We start from the raw sequence: 16,268 nt of genomic DNA, 5'->3' as shown, positions 1-16,268 counted from the left end.
CGGCGCGCGGCTGGCGTCGGGGGCGGGGTGTGCCGGGGCCCGCCCACTGAGACCCGCCCACCGAGACCCGCCCACCGGGGGCCCGCCCACCCCGGCCCCCTCCACAGGGCCCCGCCCACCCCGGGCCCCGCCCACCCGGGGCCCGCCCCCGCCGAGAGCCGCCGGACCGCGATGATAGACAGGCCTGCGGGCCGGTGACGGCGCTGGCCACGGGGTTCCGAGGGACTCCGTGGGGCGGGGGCGGGCGGGGAAGCCTTGGGGCGCGGGGCGGGGCCTCGGGGAAAGTGGCAGCGCTCCCAGCCAATGAGAGGCGGCGGCCGTCCCATTAGCGCCGGATCCCAGAAGAGAGGGCGGCGGGCGGCGCCCTGGGGATCCCGGGGCAGCTGAGGCCTCCGACTCGGCGCCGCGCGGCGACATGGACCGGATGGCGAGCTCCATGAAGCAGGTGCCCAACCCCCTGCCCAAGGTGCTGAGCCGGCGCGGGGTCGGCGCGGGGCTGGAGGCGGCGGAGCGGGAGAGCTTCGAGCGGACCCAGGTGAGGACCAGCGGAGCGCCGGGGCATGGCCGGGGCACCCCGAGAGATGCAGTGCCGGGGAGGGGACCTTGAAGGCAGGAAGGATGCTGCACAGCCCGAGGAGAACGGGGACGGGGGGCCGCGAGGCGCCTGCATCTGGGCGCAGATCTAGGCGATTCCAGGAGGTCCGGGACCCCGCGATCTCCCAGCCGGCCTGGGGGAAAGGGCAGCAGGGCCAGGGCCGGGCTCCAAGGAGCGGGTCGTCTGTGCGGCGAGGCCCGGGGGGCTGGACCGGGGCCCGAGTGGAAGGGTGTCCCTGGGTGGAGGAAGCGCATGGGGGGGCACTGGGAGACGCACTGTCGGGGCGGAGAGTGGATGCGCCAGGAGGAGGAGGTGAAGGGTGAGGCGCCCTCTCTCTGCTCTCGACCCGCCGCTTCTCTGTTGCACTGACATTTCCCCCAACCCCTGACCACCCCTTTTCTCCGCATCTCTTGCTGAAGTCTTGCCGCCCCAGTTGTCGGCCTGGAAGGGCCAGGCTGAAGGGATCTGAGTGGTGAGAAGGAATGTAGGAAATGCCAAGTGTGGCCGGGTCTGGAAAATGACTTGGGGCTGGAGGAGGGAATCAGTCAAGGGCAGGAATTAGGACGCCTGACAGGACAGCCCATTGCTATTTGGAATGAGCTGCCCTTGGTGCCCAGAAGCCTGACTTGGGGTTTTCGTTTCATCACTCTAAGATGTGTCTGACAGCCCCATTTGTCCACCCTGACCAGGGATGGGGGCCAGAATTCCTCAGTGTCATCAACAAAAAGCCACAGTCCATTTTACCTCAGTTTTAATGCCTCAAGTATTGATTTGACTGAAGAAAGCTGACATGTTTATGCTGTTCACCACTTCATTTGTGTGTACAGTGGATACAACTGTTTTCAGTGGATACAACTCTTCTTTTAATCCTGGTGCCAAGGTTATCAGCAGGTTTGTCTTCACTCTTGCACTGGAGCGGAACCTTTGAAAATCCTATTGGCCGCTCACTGCCAGAGACTGGTCTCCTGCCGTGTTCTTATGTGCTCTGGTTCTTCCCCAAAATACAGTACTATGTTAGGGTAAGGGTTTTGGGGTTTAGATAGAAAATAGAATAAGACCCTGATTGGAGTTCCCTCTGTGTGAATTCTTGTGAAGGATGAAGCTTTCCACCCCAGGGGACTTCATCCTCTTGTCATTCTTGACACACCTGGCCCCCCGAAGATGTGTCGGCAGGTGTGTCTGGGTGGGGTGAAGTAGGGAGCTTCTCTGCCTGTGTCACCTAGGGGAGAGATGGCCATTCACCTCTGCCTCTCAGGGTACACCTGGGTTTGAGGCTTGTTGTCTGGCTTTATGAAAAGAAGAAAGTTTTCTGTCTGTCTGACCAGACAGTATCTTGGGTGTTAATTCTTAAATTAGCTGCCTGGTCACTTGGCACTTCTGGCTCCAGGAAACAGTGTGTTTTTTTTTCCCCCCTTAAATAAAAGAGAAAATAAATAAGTATAATTTTATAATAATACATCCCTTCTAGAGACTTAAATAAGTAAAAAGTGGAGCAACTGAGAAATATTCATAAGACTTTGACCCACTATAGTGATGGAAGTTAGGCTTGTGAAAAAGTTTCCGCCTTGGCTGGCATGTTCACTAGCTGTTCAGGGACCCCCTGACGAGGAGAGTCTAGGCCAATGCTTTCCAGTTATTTTACATTCTGTGGAACACCTGTAATCGTCCAGATTTGATCTAGTCGAGTCTGTGCGCGTGTGTGTGCGCGTGTGTGTGAGAGAGAGAGGAAGAGAGGGAGATGGGGAGGTGGATTGGAGGAGGAAAGGGGAGTTTTGCTATTATTGAAGCTATTTAGGGGAGCAGGAAAGTGAAGAAGAGACTGGCCCTAAAACCAGCGGCAGTCAACGGGCAGAAGTTTATTTTGTATGATGACCACCTGTCAAAAGTACCACGAGATATAAAAATGGGGGAAAATGAGTTAGAAGCCGTGAGAATCAGCCAAGTTATAATGATAATAGAAACGCTGTGGGGCAGTTCTGCTCCATTCTTTTGAGTCACAATGAGTCAGAATTGACTAGACAGAAACGGGTTTTTTTGTGTTTGGAATAGTACTTAACGGTATTACCTTATATAATCTTGACAAGGACCTCTGCAGTGGGTGTTGGCCACATTTTACCCAGAGACAATTGGGGCACAGAGAGGTTAAGTAATCTGCCCGAGGTCACAGAGCTGGAGGTGGTCCCATTCTTTGATCACTGCCTTAGGCCACCTTTGAGTACTGGGAAGAATACGGGCTTTGGAGCCAGTTGGAGCCAGATTCCTGTTTACACCTGGGTAGGTATATAGGTGGTGTGACCCCAGACAAGTTGCCTAACATTTCTAGACCTCAGTTTCCTTATTGTAAAATAAAGATAACACTTCTCTCTCAGGTTTACTGTGGGGATTCAATATGTGTGAAGCATTTTGTAAACTGGAGCATTGTTCAAATGTGGTATTGTTACAGTCTGACTGGGGACAAGAGATTTAAGAAAGCCGAAGTAACAGTACAGGCTGTGATTAACTCTTCAGTGTAGGGACAGAGGCGTTACTAGGTAATACGATAATTTGAGGGTGATAATTATGAGAGTGTGGGTAAAGTACAGGGGGTAGGAGTGGGACAAGGTTGGGAGCCCTCACTAAAGACTGCAGTGTGCCCTTCAGCATGAGTGAGCACTTGGCTGGGTGGAGAGGAGGGGATGGGGGGATTCCAGTAAGGGGAAGCCATCTAAAGGCAGAAAACCATGCAGGGTGGGTGTCAACAAGACCATTGGCTGAGGAAGAGAGAGGGGACAAAACTGGGTGCTTCTACCTCTGAACTCCTCCAGCACATTTTATAAATCTCTCCTAGTGCTGGTTACTTGTGCTGTCATCATTGCTCTCTGTAAACTGTGAGCTTCTCTTGAGGACAGGGCTATGTCTTGCTCTTGACTGTATCCTCAGGTGCCTGAAGTGTGTAGTACGTGGTGAACTGGCTGTAGTGGAGGGTAGAAAGACTGTAGTTAGCACGAGCAGGGAAGGCTATGACCTGGTGTTACCCTCACCATGAGGAGCTATGATGGCCTAACTCAGCTCTGGGCCACAGAAGGCATCTGGAATTGATTGACCTCTTTCCTAATGGCCTCAGGATCCTCCTGGTCCAACCTAGACCTCTACACAGTCAAGAGCACTGCCCCCATGGCCATCAAAAGGACTCTGATTTCTCTTTGCCTTCCTCCTGGTTCCAGGCTGCCTGACCCTCAGATCCGCCTTGTTTCCTCACTTCTGCCATCCTCGTTTGAGGATGTTTTCTCTCCCCGGCTGTCTTGTCACAGTCACCACGTTTCACATGACAGTGTCACTGCTGGAATAAGGACTCTTGACCCACCCAATGGCCCAGCCACTGCCACAACTAGACCCCAGTTGTGTCCACCACTCAGACATCACCTTATGTACCCAACCCATCACAAGCAGTGGCTTTGGAAAGTGGAGAGCAGTTCTTGCCCTCAGAAAAGCTGGGGCCCTGCTGTAATAACAGTACCGTGTCCAGAGCACTTTTTAGTTTATAGATAGGTGGTTGCTGTTGAGTGTACTCCAGCTTGTGGTGTCCTGTATCCTCACAATCACCAGCATGTTTAAGCCCTTCATTGTGGCTCTTGTGCCAGTCCATTTCACAGAGGATCTCCCATCACCTTGCTGGCCCTCAGCTTCACCAAACACGATGTCCTCCTCCAGTGATTGATCCCTCTAGATGACAAGTCCAAAGTAAGCAAGTCAAACAGTGTTCTGTTGTGATCCATAAGGTTTTCACTGGCTAATTTCCAGAAATAGGTCAGGGCCTTTCTTCCTAGTCTGGAAGCTCTGCTGAAACCATGACCCTGACCCTACTGGTATTTGAAATACTGGTGACATAGCCTCCAGCATCATAGCAACATGCAAGCCACCACAGGATGACAAACTGACAGGTGGTGGTTTCAGTTTATAAAGCATGTTTTTAGCTTTCATCGGGGCTGTATGGTTGTTAGTGCTACCTTCCTTGTATAATGAATGAGGACGTTGAGATTCAGAGAACTTGGTGACTTGCCTAGGGTGGGGATTCAAACCCAGGACTCCAGGTTCCAAGTCTTAGGCCCATTCCATCATGCTGTCCTCCCATCAGCCAAGATGGTGATTCTGGAGTGAACCAGGAGGGCTGCTGCTCACAGACAGACAAAATACCCCATCTGTGTTTACTTAGCAGGAAGATGGTTTTCCCAATGGTTTGTTTATTCTTTGAACACCCGTTTAGTGAGCACATACCATGGAGGGCACACAAAGAGGAGAAACATAAAGAGAACAGCCCCAAAGGAGCCCATAAGTCTGCAGGGGAGGTGGACTGGCGACTGGGCTCCTCTGCCAGCCTGGCTGCTCCATTGTGGGCAAAGGACCAGCAGCACCGGAGCGGTTAGAAATGCAGAGTCTCAGGCCCCACCCCAGGCTCTCTGAGTCAGTCTGCATTCTAACTAGAGCCCTGAGTATGCCTGTGCACTAAGGCTTGAGCAGCACTGCTCTGTAGTAGGTGAGTGCTTGAGCCAGAGGGGAGGATGGGGCCCGTGGAAACAGGCAGGAACAAACACTTCAGGCACACCACAGAGTAAAGGATCTTAACAAATTACTATGCATTTGGGAAAAGCCAAGAGTCACGGATTCTAGAGAAGACGAGACATACACATTTGTTTTTTTGAACACTGATCACATTATGTGATCCTGGTGTGCAACCATCACCCATATCTGTTGCTATATTTGCCATCACCATTAAAAGATACTCGTTGCTTCCTAAACAGTTTTCCCCCATTTGTCCTTCCTCCTGTTCCGGGTAACCACTGATAAACTTCGGTCTCTATACATTTGCCTGTTCTAGATATTGCATATAAGTGGGATCATACAGTATTTGTCCTTTTGTGACTGACTGACTTCACTCAACACAATGTAGAGACACATTTATTGAGGGCCTGTGGGGTGCTAGGAATATGTAAATGATTTATATCAGTTGTTTAATAACTCAGGCTAAGAGAGGCTAAGTGACTTATCCAAGGTCACACAGCAGGTAAACAGAGAAGCCAAAATCAGATAGCAAAATGCTTTCCTCCACGCTTAGGTCTAGGGTGTGGGGGGTGTTTCTTCAGCAGGTGCTCAGCCTTAGGTCCACCAGGTGGAGAATGTCAGGATTATTCTGGAAGCATCAGTGGTCTTCAACCCTAGCCGCACTTCAGAGTCACTTGGAGAGCTCTTTAAACACATACTGTATTTTTTCCTGGGTTCCACCCTGCAGAGATGCTGTCTTAGTTGGTCTGAGGTAGGAGTCCCTGGGTGGCGCAGACCATTAGTGTGCTCAGCTCCTAATCAAAAAGTTGATACTTTGAGTCCACCCAGAGATGCCTCGGAAGAAAGGCCTGAAGATCTACTTCTGAAAAAAGCAGCCATTGAAATCCCTGGAACACAATTCTACTCTGACACACATGGGGTTGCCGTAAGCTGGAATTGACAGCAGCTGGTGGTGGTGGTGGTAGTCAGGGGTGGTTATTGACAAGTTGTAAAGCATGAGGTAATTCTAATGGAGCCAGAGTGGCAACCACTGGGCCTGATGAGCTCCTGCCCCCCAGGCACCCTGTGGGCTCTGGTATGGCTCAGTCATCCCAAAAAAACAACATGGCCCTGGGCCTGCCTCCTGCTGGTGAGAAGAATCTGTGCTTATTCTTTGTAACTTCAAATGTCCAGAGCTCCCTTGGAACTGCAGTGCCCAGGTTGTATAGCAGCCTGCAGCCTGCGTATCTGGCGCTCCTTCCCCTACTGCTTGTTGACCAGGTATGTAAGGTGAAAGCTGGAAGTGAACCTCATTTTCCTGTTTACTTCACTTTATAATTAGAGATGGATTCTTATACAAAAGATGCACTCCTCCGAAACCCTCTTTGCCTCCCAAGCGGTTTTGAAAATGTAGTATGGACACTGAGCTTTCTTAGGGTCATTGGTTTTGTTGTTATTAGCTGCAATTGAGTTGGCTATTTCATTATGTAAAAAAAAAAAAAACTTTTTTTTTCATTATGTACAGCAGAATAAAATGTTGCCTGGTCCTGCGTCGTCTTTGTGATCGTTGTTTGAGTCTGTTATTCCAGCTATTGTGTCAATCTGTCTCTTTGAGGGCTTCAGTTTTTTTTTTTGTTGACCTTCTGCTGTACTACGTGATGGTAGTGATCGGCCCCTCTTGAGGTCCATAACGGACAATATTCTGCTTTTCCCCGAACTGATAATTATGGTAATAGCTAACATTTGTTGCCCACAGACTGTGTGCATGTGATAACAGCCTTACATGAACCACCCTTTTTGATTTTTGCAACAAATTTAGGAATTATAATCTCTATTTCATAGATGAGGAAATTGAGGCTGAGAGGGGTTAATAACTGGCACAAGATTCCAAAGTAAGTGACGAGGACTCAAACCCAGGAAAACCGGTCCTAGAGCCTGGCTTTCCACTGCCTGCCTCCCTGTGTCACTGCCTGGTCCCTCCAGCTCTTTTCCTCTCCCCGTCAATGGTTGGGGTCCCCAGGGTGCTGCACTCAGTCCTCTTCTCTTTTACTCCTGTCCACTTCCTCTGCCCTCACCTCCATCTGAAGGCATCTGTTCTCACCTCTGATGTTAATACCCCACATTTTCCTCCTCCCTTCCCAGCCTGCGTGATCATTTCCTGCTGGACATCTGCACCTGGATAAACCACACACACCCCAGCTCACCTAGGGCCTCCATAGCTGCTTCTCCTCACTGGTCCTGCCATCATCTTTCCAGCAACAGTTGCAAGTCCTTCCTTGCTCTTGCCCTCACAGCCACATTTGGTGATGTTTGTCTTATCCATCCCTCCTTTGTGTATCACTCTTCCTTGTCACTATGATGAACAGGTTTCAGCAGAGCTTCCAGACTAAGACAGACTAGGAAGAAAGGCCTTGTGATCCACTTGAGAAAGTCAGCCAGTGAAAACCCTATGGATCACAATGGTCCGATCAGCAGCCAGTCGTAGGAATGGCACAGGACCTGGCAGCATTCATCCTGTTGTGCATAGGATTGCCATGAGTTGGGCTGACTCAATGACAGCTAACAATGACAACCCTTATTACCTCTGACATGGATCGCTGTGATCCTAGCCTCCCTGTCCCCTAGACAGTCTGGTGCCGGATTGATTGTCTCCAAAGCCTGACGCTGCTTATAAAAAAAATTTTTTTTTATAACTCCTTTTTTTCAAGAACCTTTGCTGGCTCCCCAGAGACCCTGCAGAATGTGCACTGTCAGGGTCCCTGGTCCCTGTCTTTTTCCAGCCTTAACTTGGGCAGTGTGATGGTTAAGCTTGTGTGTCAGCTTGGCTGGGCCATAATTGTCAGTGTTTATATGTGATCATTCCTATGATGGGATCTGCTGTGAGTAGCCAGACAGTTGAAAGGGAGTTTCTTTGGGCATGTGGCCTGCGTCCGAATATAAGTGGACCTTCTGGCTTTTGCCTGCCCTGGATCCTGCAGCTGCCTCTTGTTTGTCTGACCTCCAGTTCTTGGAACTTGAGCTAGCATCTTATCTGCCAATCTTGGGATTCATTGATCTTCACAGCCTGTGAGCAACAGCCGTGCTCTCCAGTATACCAATCTTGGGTTCACCAGCCCTTGCGGCTACATGAATCAGGAGAAGCCTCTATCTTGATCCATGGACTTGGGACATTCCAGCCTCTACAATCATGTGAGCCATTTCCTTCATATAAATCTCCATGTATATTTACACACTTTACTGGTTTTGCTTCTCTGGAGAACCCAGCTTAAACATTTGGTATTGAGACTGGTTCTAGTAAAACATAATTGTAAGGATGAGTTTTCTAAATTGGTCCTCAAGTCTGGGTAGTCTTAAAGATGTTGATGACTCTGCTACCAGCAGTAAAGAGGGCACTGCTAATCTATGGCGTGAGGTAGTGGTACAAAAATGCAAAATATTGTCACCAGTAGATCAGGTATTGGTGAAAGGCGAGGCTCTGAGTGAACATATGTGTGATATCTTTCTACAGTTTTGCTAGGATGAGAAGTATAAGGAAGGCGGTTGGTTGGTTCTACTTTCACTAGACAAACTGGTGAAAGAAAGAGATGCATTCAGGACTTAGAGTCAAAGCTCAAGTGCCACATAAACGACCTCAAATTTCCACTTGTGCTTTGAAGGAAAGCCTTATTTCTTGTAGTAACAGAGCTGATAATGCCGAAAACCAAACCCAGAGTCTTACTGTAAGAGTTGCTGAATTACAATGCCACCTCAGTTGCCAACCTTGAGTGTCTGAAGTTAAAGTGAGGGCATTGATTGGGAAGAAATGGAATCCTGGAACTTGGGTTGGGGACATATGGGCAGATAATCAGAAAGTTGGAGACACTGAGCCCCTAAATTCCATTGAACCACTCCTGCCAGCAGAACCACTCCCATCTAAAGAGATTGCTTCATGTTTGTCTGCTACACTACCCTGCCCAGAAAAACCATTAGCCCCTCCACTCCCATCTAATGAGATTAGCCCAGCTGCCTCTAAAGGCCCTTGCCTGAGTCATTACCTGGGGCAGATGCTTTACAAGACAATGCTGTGTTCTCAAAACAATTCCACACTGCCAGTTCTGGCTTCTAGACCTGTAAGTAGACTTAAGCCCCAGTGAGCCTCAAAAGGTGAAGTATAAAAGTGTGACCCAGGAGGAGGTATGCTACATTCCAAAAGAACTGCTTGACTTTTCTCATATGTACAAACAAACCTGGGAAGTATGTGTGGGAATGGCTATTAAAGTTGTGGGATAATGGTGCAAGGAACATAAAAATGGATCAGAGTTTATCGGTATGGGTCCATTAAGCACAGATTCTTCATTCAGTGTTTCAGCTTGAGAAGTTAGGAAAGAAGCTAATAGCTTATTTGATTGGGTTGCTGAAGCATGAATTATGCTGTGGCCTACACATAATCAAGTTGAAGTACCGGACCTGCTGCGGTGTATTGTAGAAGAAGGTATCCAAAGGCTTAGGGAAACTGGCATGCTAGAGTGGATTTATCAGGTTGGACCCACAGATGCACACATGGAGTGCCCAGAGGACACACCTTTTGCCACAAGTGTGAGAAACAAATTTGAATACTGCATTTTTGAAGACTGCTGTTATTGCTATTTCATGTAAATCAGATTTGACAGTGGGAAAGCCCTAATTGAATTTAGACACCTAACTACAAGGGGGCTGATTGGACCCCATGGTAGTAGGAGCCATGTGGCTGCACTCAATTGACAAAGGCAGGGTGGGCATGGTTAGAGTAACGGACAGCAGTCAAAGCGGTAATCGGAATAGTCTGACTCACATGGACTTGTGGCATTGGCTACTTAGTCATGGTGCCCTTAGGAGTGAAATAGATGGGAAATCTACTAAATATATACTTGATCTGTACAAACGGATGAATTCTCGGTCAGGTGAATAGCAGTCTAACTTGAATCACTAGAATAGAGAGTCACAGTCCCTCAATCAGTTCCCAGGCTTGAGCGAGTTTAAAGACCCACAACCCTTTGAATAAAGGGGAGGCCGAATCCCCTTGAGGTAGTACTCCAATACACTGCCAAAAATTTATACCATTAATCTTTCTCCCAGTCTTCCCCAAAGGGATCTGTGGCCTTTGAGGAGAGTGACTGTTCACTGGGGAAAAGGAAATAATCAGATTTTGGGGGGATTACTGAATACCGGCTCTGAACTGACACTAATTCCAGGAAACCCAAAATGTCACTGTGGTCCACCAGTCAGAGTTGGGGCATATGGAGGTCCGGTTATTAAGGGAGTCTTGGCACATGTCCGTATCAAAGTGTGTCCAGTGGGTCCCTGAACCCATCCTGTAGTGATTTCCTCAGTTCCAGAATGCATAATTGGAATAGATATACTCAACAACTGGCAGATCCCCCACATTGGATCCCTGACAAATGGAGTAAGGGCTATTTTGGTAGGAAAAGCCAAGCAGAAGCCAGTAGAACTGCCCCTACCTAGGAAGATAGTAAACCAAAAGCAATACCACATTCCTGGAGGGACTGCAGAGATTACTGCCACCATCAGGGACTTGAAGGATGTAGGGGCATTGATTCCCACCACATCCCAATTCAACTCACCTATTTGGCCTCTGCGAAATACAGGTGGATCTTGGAGAGTGACAATAGATTGTTGAAAACTTAACCAGAAGGTGACTGCAACTGTAGTGCTGTCCCAGATGTGGTTTCATTGCTTGAGCAAATGATACATCTCCTGGTACCTGGTGTGCAGCTATTGATCTGGTGAATGCTTTTTTCTCCATACCTGTTTCAAAGGACCATCAGAAGCAGTTTGCCTTCAGATGGCAAGGTCCGCAATACAGTTTCACTTGCCTACGTCAGGGCTATATCATCTCTCCAGCCCTGTGTTATAATTTATTCTGCAGGGACCTTGATCGCCTTTCCCGTCCACAAGACATCACACTGGTACATTACATTGATGACATTATGCTGATTAGATCTAGTAAGGAAGAAGTGTCGATGACTGTGGACTTGTTAGTAAAAACGTTTGCATGCTTGAGGGTGAGAAATTCCACAAAAATTCAGGCACCCCCTACCTTCCTGAAATTTTTGGGGGTCCAGTGGTGTGGGGCATGTTGCGATATTCCTTCTAAAGTGAAGGATAAGTTATTGCATCTGGCTCCTCCCACAACTAAAAAGGAGTCATAATGCCTGGTGGGCCTCTTTGGGTCTTGGAGGCAACATATTCCACATTTGGACATACTACTCTGGCCTATTTATCAAGTGACTTGAAAAGCTGCTGGTTTTGAGTGGGGCACAGAACAAGGGAAGGCTCTGCAACAGGTCTAGGCTGCCATGCAAGCTGCTCTGTTACTTGGGCCATATGATCCAACTGATCCAATGGTGCTTCAAGTATCAGTGGCAGATAGAGATGCTGTTTGGAGTCCTTGACAGGCCCCTCTTGGTGAATCACAGTGCAGACCCTTAGGGTTTTGGAGCAAAGCCCTGCCGTCCTCTACAGATAACTACTCTGCTTTTAAAAAACAGCTTTTGGCTTGTTACTGGGCCTTAGTAGAGAGTGAATGCTTAACCATGGGCCTCCAAGTCACCATGCCGTCTGAGCTGCCCATTATGAACTGGGTGTTGTCTGATCCAGAGAGTCATAAAGTTGGACGTGCACAGCAGCACTCCATCATTAAATGGAAGTCGTATGTGTGAGATCAGGCCATGCAAGACCTGAAGGCAGAAGTAAGTTGCATGAGGAAGTGGCCTAAATGCCCATGGTCTCCAGCCCTGTCACATAACCTTCTGTCTCCCAGTCTGCACCTGTGGCCTCATGCAGAGTTCCTTATGATCAGTTGACTGAAGAAGAGAAAACTCGTGCCTGGTTTACAGGTGGTTCCGCACTATATGCAGGCACCACTTGCAGGTGGACAGCAGCACCACTTCAGCCCCTTTCTGGGACCTCCCCGAAGGACAGTGTTGAAGGGAAATCCTCCCAAAGGGTAGAACTTCGAGCAGTGCACCTGGGTGTTCACTTTGCTTAGAAGGTGAAATGGCCAGATGTGTGATTGTACACTGATTCATGGACTGTGGCCAGTGGTTTGGCTGGATGGTCAGGGGCTTGGAAGGAACATGATTGGAAAATTGGAGACAAGGATTTATGGGGAAGAGGTACGTGGATAGACCTCTCTGTATGGGCCAAAGAAGTGAAGAAATTTGTATCTCATGTGAATGGTCACCAAAGGGTGACCTCAGCAGAGGAGGATTTTAACAATCAAGTGGATAGGATGATGCATTCTGTGGAAACCAGTTACCCTCTTTCCCCAGCTACTCGCATCATTACTCAATGGGCTCATGAACAAAGTGGCCATGGTGGTAGCGATGGATGCTATGCATGGGCCCAGCAACATGGACTTCTACTCACCAAGGCTGACTTGGCTACAGCCACTCCTGAGTGCCCAGTCTGCCAGCAGCAGAGGTTAACACTGAGTCCCCGATATGGCACCATCCCTCGAGGTGATCAGCCAGCAACCTGGTGGCAAGTTGATTACATTGCACCACTTCCATCATAGAGAGTGCAGCATTTTGTTCTTACTGGAATGGACACTTACTCTGGATATGCATTTGCCTTTCCTGCACACAGCGCTTCTGCCAAAACTACCATCCGTGAACTTACACTATCATGGTATCCCACACAGCATCACTTCAGATCGAGGGACTCACTTCACAGCAAATGAAGTGTGCAATGGGCCCATGCTCATGGAATTCTGATCTTACCATGTTGCCCATCATCCTGCAGTAGCTGGCTTGATAGAACGATGGAATGGTCTCCTAAAGACACAATTACAGTGCCAACTAGGTGGCAGTACCTTGCAGGGTTGGGGCAGTGTTTTTCAGGAGGGCATATGTGCTCTAAACCAGCATCCAGTATATGATGCTCTTTCTCCCATAGCCAGGATTCATGGGTCCAGCAATCAAGGGATGGAGATGCGAGTGGCACCACTCACTATTACCCCTAGTGACCCACTCACAAGATTTTTGCTTCCTGTCGCCACAACCTTATGCTCTGCAGGTCTAGAGGTCTTAGTTCCAAAGGGAGGAATGCTCCCACCTGGAGACACATCACTGATTCCATTGAACTGGAAGCTAAGAATGCCACCTAGCTACTTTGGGCTCCTTATGCCTCTGAATCAACAGGCAAAGAAGGGAGTTACCATACTGACTGGTGTGATTGATCCTGATTACTAAAAGGGAGTTGGATTGATATTACATAATGGAGGTAAAGAAGAGTATGTCTGGAATGTAGGAGATCCCTTAGGGTGTCTCTTAGCACAGCCATGCCCTGTGATTAAAGTCAGTGGAAAACTACAGCAACCCAATTCCGACATGACTACTAATGGCCCAGATCCTTCAGGAATGAAGGTTTGGGTTACCCCACCAGACAAAGAATCACGACCAGCGGAGGTGCTTGCTGAGGGCAAAGGGGATACGGAATGGGTGGTGGAAGAAGGTAGTTCTAAACACCAGTTACAGGCACGTGACCAGTTGCAGAAACGAGGACTGTAATTGTTATGAGTATTCCCGCTTTGTATGTATGTTCATTGTATCAGTTAGGGACAAGTATGACTTTATAGTTGCCTTTATTCAGAGATTGTATATAGCTAGAAGAGATGTGTACAGGTGCCAAGCTGACAAGCGGTGGACTGTAATGGTTAAGGTTGTGTGTCAACTTGGCTGGACCATGATCCTCAGTGATTTGATAGTTGTATGGTGGTGTAATTACTTCCATGATGAGATTTGACATTATGTGATCACCTCCATGATGGGATCTGCCGTGAGTAGCCAATCAGTTGAAAGGGAGTTTCCTTGGGCGTGTGACTTCCATTGAATATAAGTGGATATTCTGGCAAGGTTGTGGGTTTTTGCTCATTCTGGATCCTGAAGCTGGCTCCTGTTCATTTGATCTCTAGTTCTTGGGACTTGAGCTAGCAGCTTACCTGCGGCCTTGCCTGCCCATCTTTGGGATTCATCAGTTTTCACAGCCTGTGAATAAGAGCCCTGTTCTCCAACCTGCTGGTCTTGGGTTTGCCAGCCCCTGTGGCTACATGGATCAGGAGAAGCATGTCCTGTGGACTTGGGACATTCCAGACTCTACAGCCACATTTGAAAAATGAGACAATCACTGATTTTATGGTTTTTCTGTATAAAAGTGCTCCATAAATTATGATAAATATAAATATATATATTTATACGCTCTACTGGTTTTGCTTCTCTAAAGAACCCAGTCTAAGACAGGCATCATCCCCCTCTTACCCCTGCTCTGGTCTGGGTCTAGCCAGGTCATGTGTTCATGCAAGTAGACAAGGTACTTTCTGACTCCTCTGCTCCTGCTGTTTTCTCTGTGTGCACTGGCCTTCCCTCCCATCTCCATCCATCTCAGATACCACCTCTCTCTTGAGATCTGCGTCCTAAGGCCCGATAGCACATCTTGCTGTGTAACCCTTACATTCATTCAAGCCTCCATCTTGTTTTCCTTCTAGACTGTAAGCCCACTGAGGGCAGGATCTGGCTTTCATTGCCAGTTACAGGCCCTTGCATTCCACAGCACTGATGCCTGTTTGCCAGATGTTTGAATGTAAAACAGTTCAAGGGTCCGCAGGCTGCCTGGGTGCTGCAGGCAGGCCCCCGCTTGCGGGGCCTTTTTCCTTTGTACCTTTTGAAGATTCTGTTTCCTTTTATTTCTTCAGTAGCTGATTCTTACTAAGTGCCTGCTCTGTGTGCCAGGCCTGTGCTGGCAGGTCCATTGCCTGGTCCTTTTCCCATGGGAGCCGCAGCCTACCTCCCTGAGAGCAAGGCTAGAAAACCCACTTAGAAGAGAGCCTCCAGAGCCCAGAAGCAGAGTTAGGCTCTTGAGTTCCTGTGATGTTAAGAGCACTTGGCAAGCATTTCTAAAACATGGTCTTAGCCTTTCCAGGGCTTCTTCCTTGTTCAGGTGGGTCCCCTTCTGAGCTGGGAGCTATTACAGGGAGGGAGAGTGACTGGCCTAGTGTCCTGGGACCTGGATGGAGCTGGTTGGCAGCACCCTGTGCAGGCACTGGGGTTTACAGTGGAGGGTAAAGGATGCTAGCATGAGTACAGTAATACCAGAACACCCCCCAGACGGTGAGAAAATCTGGCTCTGCTACTGAATTACTCTTTATAAAATGAGGCTGGAAAAGAATTCTGAGGGTCCTTTCAGCTCTCAAAATATTTTAACTTATACACCTCCTGTAAGCAGGCTTTCACACTGTTTAATAAGGACATAGATTTCGTCTGTGCTATCAGAGTTTTCAAATGCCTTTATATGTGGTGCAGGGACTAGGTACCAGTGACGTGGGGCTAACGAAAGGCTAGTACTCCACCTTAGATAGGGATGGGGAAGGTCCTTGAGGCCAGGAAAGCAGATTCCCAGCCTGTCTGCCCACTGGAAGGGGTCCTTAAGTGGCAGGTCCACCAGGCGCTGGTGAGGATTGTTTCATGTTCTTCCTCCTCTTGGCCCCTCATCTCCCCTCCTCAGGACACAGTGTGGAGCAGACCTGGGTGTGGCGGACCGACGGCCAGTTCCTGTCCTCCATCAGGGAGGGTTGATGGCCTGGAGAGATGCCCACCTAGGGAAGGGAACTTGCCAGCCTCACCTCCCCAGTGGGTGGAGGCTGCTTCCTGTTTTCCTGCCCAGGCAGGCAGGGAGGAGCCCCATTCCCAGCTTGTGGTCAGTGTAGTCTGACATTTGTGAGAGAAGAGGGGCAGGATTTAAGTGCTCCTGTGGCTCAGACAGTGGAAGAGAAGGTGGTGCATTTTGGATATGAAAGGCTGCGGCTATTGCCTCTGCTGTTAGTGCTGTGAGACAGCTTAGGAAGCTGGTCTGTGCCAGGCTGTTCAGGAGCCCAGTGTGGCCATTTGCTTTTGATTTCACAACAGCTAACACTGTCAGTGGTGGAGCAGTGGCAGTTTATGGTAGAATCCTCACCTTCCATGTGGGAGACCCGGGTTCGACTCCCAGCCAGTGCACCTCAGGAGTAGCCAGCCACCACCCGTCTGCCAGTGGAGGAGTGTGTGCTGCTATGACGCTGAACAGGCTTCAGCAGAGCTTCCAGACTAAAACGGACCAGGAAGAAAAGCCTGGCGATCTGCTT

General features: G+C 49.0%; 1 protein-coding gene across 2 annotated transcripts in view; it reads left to right on the top strand.

Moving 5' to 3' along the window:
• Positions 1–329: 329 nt before the first annotated feature.
• HIP1 (huntingtin interacting protein 1) overlaps positions 330–16,268 on the top strand; it is a 264,035-nt gene continuing 248,096 nt past the window's right edge. For both annotated transcript variants that reach the window (XM_049904717.1, XM_049904715.1), the window contains exon 1: positions 330–535. In XM_049904717.1, the coding sequence (XP_049760674.1) occupies positions 416–535 (120 nt within the window). In that variant the 5' untranslated portion in view covers positions 330–415. The remainder of the gene's footprint in view (positions 536–16,268) is intronic.

This window comes from Elephas maximus, chromosome 12 (genome assembly GCF_024166365.1).
Source record: "Elephas maximus indicus isolate mEleMax1 chromosome 12, mEleMax1 primary haplotype, whole genome shotgun sequence".
In the NCBI taxonomy this organism is placed as follows: domain Eukaryota; kingdom Metazoa; phylum Chordata; class Mammalia; order Proboscidea; family Elephantidae; genus Elephas; species Elephas maximus.
This window is presented reverse-complemented; position numbering and strand designations above follow the sequence as displayed.